Here is a 5,881-nt window from a genome sequence, read left to right as displayed (position 1 = left end):
GAATTTAACACTAGAACTATCAAAATGGCCAAAATTTATCTTTCATTTTCCATTTTAAATTTTCTACACTTTATACTATTTACTGTTATAAATTTTTTTTCTCTTTAATTTTTATTTTTACGAATAATAATGAATTCTGAAAGTTCTTATTTCTACGAATGGAATTTAATACTATTAAACTATCAAAATGGCCAAAATGGCCAAAATGTTTCTTGTTTTCTAAAATTCTTATTTCTACGAATGGAACTACCAAAATGACCAATCTGTAATTTTCCTTGGATTTACAGATGTGTACTTGTGTATTTTTAGAAATTGAAATGATCTTTAAAACATATAAATAAAAGCTTGTGTACTTCGTTGTATTATACAAAATTTCCCATTTTCGATAGAAATTTTACGTTTCAATTGCCGACAGTTCTAATGTTGAAAACGATTGTCTTTAACATCTCATACATTTTTTCCTACTGATCTATTCATAGTTTTATAAAATTTGGCAAAAATTCTTAATACCACTTTACAGGAGTACTTCATGGCGGACAGATCGATGCGAGTGGCACCGGTCGCAATTGGTTTAATGGTTTCGTATCTATCTGCGGTTAGTTTGCTTGGAGTAAGTTCAGAAACGTACGTGTACGGTACCCAGTACGCAGTGATCAACATTTCTTACGGAATTGCTACCCCATTCGTCGCTTATTTGTACATGCCGATGTTTTTCAAGCTTGGACATGCCAGTGCTTTTGAGGTAAGTTGCAACAGAAAACATCAACAGAGTCGTTGAAACATTGTTGCACGCAAATTTCCATGTGCTGTGCGAGTATAGTTAGTCAGTCTCTATAGACTCTATAGTTACAACATGTACATTGTTCAAAGATGTGACTAGGGAAACATAGATATACAGGATGATTCGAAACCCTTCAACACAAACAAAAAATTAATCGATACGCTATATTTTGCCTCCCTTAAAATCATACAACTTTCGTATTAAACAATTTCTCATTAGACGTATAATTTAAAAGTTATTCCAGGTGTGCAGGTTACGTGAATCACCCTGTATATCTGAGGTAACAGATAAAGAATTATAATAATATATATAATATTATTATAATTATAATAATATTAATATTATAATATTATAATTATAATAATATTATATATATTATTATAATTATAATATAATATCATTATTAGAATTATATAATATTATATATATAATATTATTATAATTATAATACTATTAAATTATTAGATAAATAATATAATAAATTATATTATTAGAATTATAATAATATTATAATAATACATGAGAAAATTATAATAACACACGCACGAGACGAAGCTCAGTATTCTACACGAAGCAACATATATGATTTGCAACGAACAAGCGATGCGTCGTCGTACAAAAATTAACACTTGTAATCGGAATGCACGGAACGCAGAGATTTCCTACGACGCAAACGAGGTAACAAGCACGCAGAATTCATTGAATTCACATCCATCCCGTGCATTAATTAACAATTCAGAATTAACTCCTTGGAGTTTTGGAATTTTCAATTCGACGAGAGAACGCGAGAACGCAGCCGTAAGATTAAATGCCGCGAATTTTAACGATGCAATAACGCTAAAATTAGGCACTACAGTCATCCATCGTGACTCAACGACAAATAATATAATTTTCTTTCTTTAATTTCTGCAGTACCTGCACAAACGTTTCGGCAAGGCGGCGAGGATGGCGGGAAGCTTTGCCTTTATACTTCAACTACTTTTGTACAGCGGCGTGGTATTGTACGCGCCCGCGCTTGCTTTGGAAGCTACCACAGGCATCTCGACAGCCGCGAGCGTAATCGGCATGGGATTAATCTGCACGTTTTATTCGACGATCGGCGGCATCAAGGCGGTCCTCGTCACCGACATGTTTCAAGGCCTGTTAATGCTGATAGCTGTGATCCTGGTGATCGCCACAGCAGCCGTGAACGCCGGCGGTCTCGATCAGATATGGGAAATCGCTCGTCAAGGATCGCGGATAGAATTCGACAGGTGAACTCGAATTTATTATTGCAGCAATTCACCGCTCTGGACAATGAAATGGCCCGCTCTACATTGATTAATCACGAGCGAGTATTTCTTATCCGGGGAAACTTGGGCATGTTGAGATGTACATGTACAGGGTGGGCCAAAAATTTCTTGCCACCTATTTTTTTTTTTTCAATAAAACGGCGAAATACAAGAAAAAACCAATTTTAAATTATTTTAAATTAATAAAAATAATTAAGTTAATTTTTATTTTAAATTAATAAGATTAATTAAATTAATAAATATTCATTAATTCATGCCCTTCTCATTGTGTTTTAAAAGTTTGTAAAAAGAAATTTCAAACAACTACGGATTCATTGTAGTAGGAAATGATTTCTGGCCCACCCTGTACATACGCGCGAGTTACGCTTGTTAATCTTCGACGTAGACTTTAACAATATAATTTAATTTTTCTTATAATCTACATGCACCTATGTAGATTATAATCGTATACCACTTCTAAACAAACTCCATTCTCATGCAGTTTTCTGACACCTGGGAAATCATCCGCCGTCTGTAGAGACTGCGATTTCTTAAATAAATAAATACGAAGATCTCCATCCGAATCGCCAACTGTGAAATCTCGTAAAATTTGTTCGACAGAATATTGCGATATGCGCGAATATGCGCGCTCTGCGTATTGTCCGAAACGTCGAAATAATCAGAGCATGCTTCTTTAATCGTCGTTATAATGCGAACCGTTACGTCGTACAAACGCGAGAGTACAACAGCGAGCTAGCAACCGGATAAATCGATTTTCTCTTGGGCGAATCTCTATCGCGAATTGCCCGACGAGCGCGATGCAGTTAACACACTTTCAAATAACGTGCCGGACGTGAAACATTTATTTTACGAGGAATCCAGCCAGGCATCGATACTGACAATGGTATGTGCATTCATTCAGCATTTCAATGGACCCAACGGTGCGACACACCTGGTGGAGCTTGACATTTGGCGGTTTCTTCACCTACCTCTCCTTGTACGGCACCAACCAAGTTCAAGTTCAAAGAATGTTAACCATCAAGTGAGTATCCCTCGCCACACGGTGACTTTCTACACGAGGTGGCGTGCGGTGGCCCCCGCGATATCGCGGATTACACACATGTCCATCGGCATTCCATAATTAAACGTCTTCGCTGACGTGCCGCTGAAATGTGAAAAATTTCCATCCCGACGGAGGTGTTGCGAATTTATGTTGCTTCAACGTTGCTTCAATCAAGTTTTATTTTTTGGGGGGAAAAACTTGGTGTTGATTTAACTTGGCGAAGAAATTTCTGTACAGCTGAAATTTTGTGCTAAAGTAGAAGTAGTTTTTCTTTTTTCTTCTCTTTTATTAGAAAGTGAATTCTTTCGTCGTCAAGCATCAAACCTTACCAACAGGAAAGAAGGAATAATTATCTCACGCCTAAGAACCGGTCATACCAAGCTGACACATGAACACAAACTCAAAAAAACTACACCACCTGTACTCATTACGATAACCATCCACTAACAATAACCCACATACTGCATACACGAATGCCACATCACAGAAATTCAAAGACAGAAATACGGAATCAACGCAAACATAAAAACCTGACTTCTCAAAATGACATACAAAGAGTATTAGAATATCTCAAAAACACAAACTACTACGCACATATCTAATGGCACCGTCGTCGCTAATGACCTCGCTGTCGATGCGACAATAAATAAAAAATAGAAGAAGAAGAAGAAGAAGAAGAAGAAGAAGAGAATTCTTTGCTCTTTCACGCTTCGAAGATGATTTTGCTAAAGTTCGTTCTGACACTTGTGCGTGTGTAAATGTATCATAGTTATTTCATTTTTTTTATTTTTATAATGATGTAGTTGTTTCATTATAGTTTCATTGTATAGTAATTATAGGGTGATCAGAAGATAGTCGAATTATCTTTGTCTGATATCGGAACTAGAAGATCAAAACGACCAATTAATAATTTTTTACAAAAAATTACATTTTGAAAAATTACTTAACTTAATAACTAACTGAAACTTATAGTTTTTCAAAAACTATTAAACATCGGTCAGTTCAAGTGTCAAACCACTTGCGGACCATGACGAGTGACCAAACCGTCATACAATAATTCGTCGCTTTCTTTTTGAACTCGTCGGTGTGATTTATATTATTTATTTTGCTTGGGGTTATACTGAAATATACTTAGAACTGAGAAAACATTGCAATTTTGAAACGAAAAATTCTCGACGCGCGTGGCACGTCGTTCCAGCGCAAGAGGTTAAAATTGTTCAGCAACGTGCAAACATAATTCGAAGACGTGCGAACATAATCCTCAAACAACCGTTCCACTGACACCATTTCATACGTCGCGCAATAACAACGAAAACCAACTAAAACGAGGAACGATGTTTCATCCACGGAGTCGTAAATTAACGTTTCGACAAATCAACTCATTGTCATTACCCTCCCGAGTAAAATTTCTAAAATATCGCGCTCATCTCGCATGGCGTGTATCATCGTATCGTGATTCTCTTCTTCATCTTCTTCTTCTTCTTCTTCTTCTTCTTCTTCTTCGTGGCACGACGACAGAAAGACGGAGGAATTCCCTCGCGGACTCTATCTGAGCTACGCATCTCGCATGCTGCATACCGCCGGTAGCGATCGTTCGATAAGTCGCCGCTTGTCCGTCGCCGTGCCGCCAATATTCGGTTTTAATAATAATCGTCCGTGCAAAATCATGCCGGGCCCGTGCTTTCAGAAACGTGAGAGACGCGCAAACTGCCATTTGGTGGAGCTGGCCGTTGTCCTCGCTGATGTCCTTGAGCCTGTGCCTCGCCGGTTTGGCCATATACGCGCAGTATCGCGACTGCGATCCTCTTCAGACAGGAAGGATCAACTCGTACGATCAATTAATGCCGCTTTACGTGATGGACATGCTCTCCGCGTATCCAGGTGTGCCGGGACTTTTTATTGCTGGCATCTTCAGCGCTGGACTCAGCACCATCTCCGCCACGGTGAATTCCCTGGCCGCCGTTATACTCGAGGATTTTATCAAACCAGTGTACCAACGTCGGTGAGACTCTTTCAGCAAACGAGCTGAATTCATTTATCAAGTCCCCGTTTATCGCTTGATCGTTATACATCGCGCCAAGTGAGATGAAAATCGAGGATCCATCGAGGAGGTGGTTACGGTGAAATATAAATCTTACGCTTTTGGATCTCTCCTCTCTTTTGCCGCGTTTCGCACTTGTCTCCGCGTTCACCGGGAAATTCGTCGAATTCGCTTGTTCAGCGTTCGCTGAAAATTTTTATCTGTACACTCGTCAATTCGAATTTCTGCATTCAACAATTGCGCGTCGTGATTGGAAAATTGCGATTAGTATGTTTGAAATTTCCCTTACAGAACAAGGTCTCCAATCTGTGACAGGCTGCGTTCGTTGCGCAAACGCGGGATTTTATAATTTCGCAGCCGCTCATCGGACGAGACAAATCAATTAACTCGCGCGTTCGCGAAAAAAATAACTCACCTACATTATCATCAAGATTTCTGAACGCAGTTATTCGTACCAGTTTATTTTTTTTAACTGCAATTAATATTCTGAAACCTCGCCGATGATGTTCGTTCAATTATGCAACGGGGCCTGCGGAATAATTGTTTCTTACCTAGATCAGAAACTAGAACACGTCTTAATTGATTTCCACTGATTAAAATACCATTAATTATTTCTCAACACTCCAATTATTCAGCGAGACACGCACGTGATGTGTGTGTGTGTGTGTGTGTGTGTGTGTGTGTGTGTGTGTGTGTGTGTGTGTGGGTGTGTGTGTGTGTGTGTG

General features: G+C 38.5%; 2 protein-coding genes across 7 annotated transcripts in view; one reads left to right on the top strand and one right to left on the bottom strand.

Annotated features, from left to right (window-relative positions):
- Window positions 1-5,881, bottom strand: part of LOC122530430 (protein expanded-like) — a 133,074-nt gene that overhangs the window by 78,749 nt on the left and 48,444 nt on the right. The window lies entirely within an intron of this gene.
- LOC122530435 (putative sodium-dependent multivitamin transporter) overlaps window positions 1-5,881 on the top strand; it is a 14,881-nt gene that overhangs the window by 1,621 nt on the left and 7,379 nt on the right. For all 5 annotated transcript variants that reach the window (XR_006306987.1, XM_043657383.1, XM_043657381.1 and 2 more), the window contains 4 exons: window positions 521-742; window positions 1,694-2,034; window positions 2,975-3,094; window positions 4,803-5,117. Coding sequence is in view for 4 of the 5 variants with exons in the window: in XM_043657383.1 (XP_043513318.1) it covers window positions 521-742; window positions 1,694-2,034; window positions 2,975-3,094; window positions 4,803-5,117 (998 nt within the window). In the remaining variant the exon portion in view is untranslated. The remainder of the gene's footprint in view (window positions 1-520; window positions 743-1,693; window positions 2,035-2,974; window positions 3,095-4,802; window positions 5,118-5,881) is intronic.

Source organism: Frieseomelitta varia, unplaced genomic scaffold (assembly GCF_011392965.1).
Source record: "Frieseomelitta varia isolate USP_RPSP 00005682 unplaced genomic scaffold, Fvar_1.2 scaffold_342, whole genome shotgun sequence".
Lineage (NCBI taxonomy): Eukaryota > Metazoa > Arthropoda > Insecta > Hymenoptera > Apidae > Frieseomelitta > Frieseomelitta varia.
Note: the sequence above shows the minus strand (reverse complement) of the source record. Positions and strands in the feature narration are given on the sequence as shown.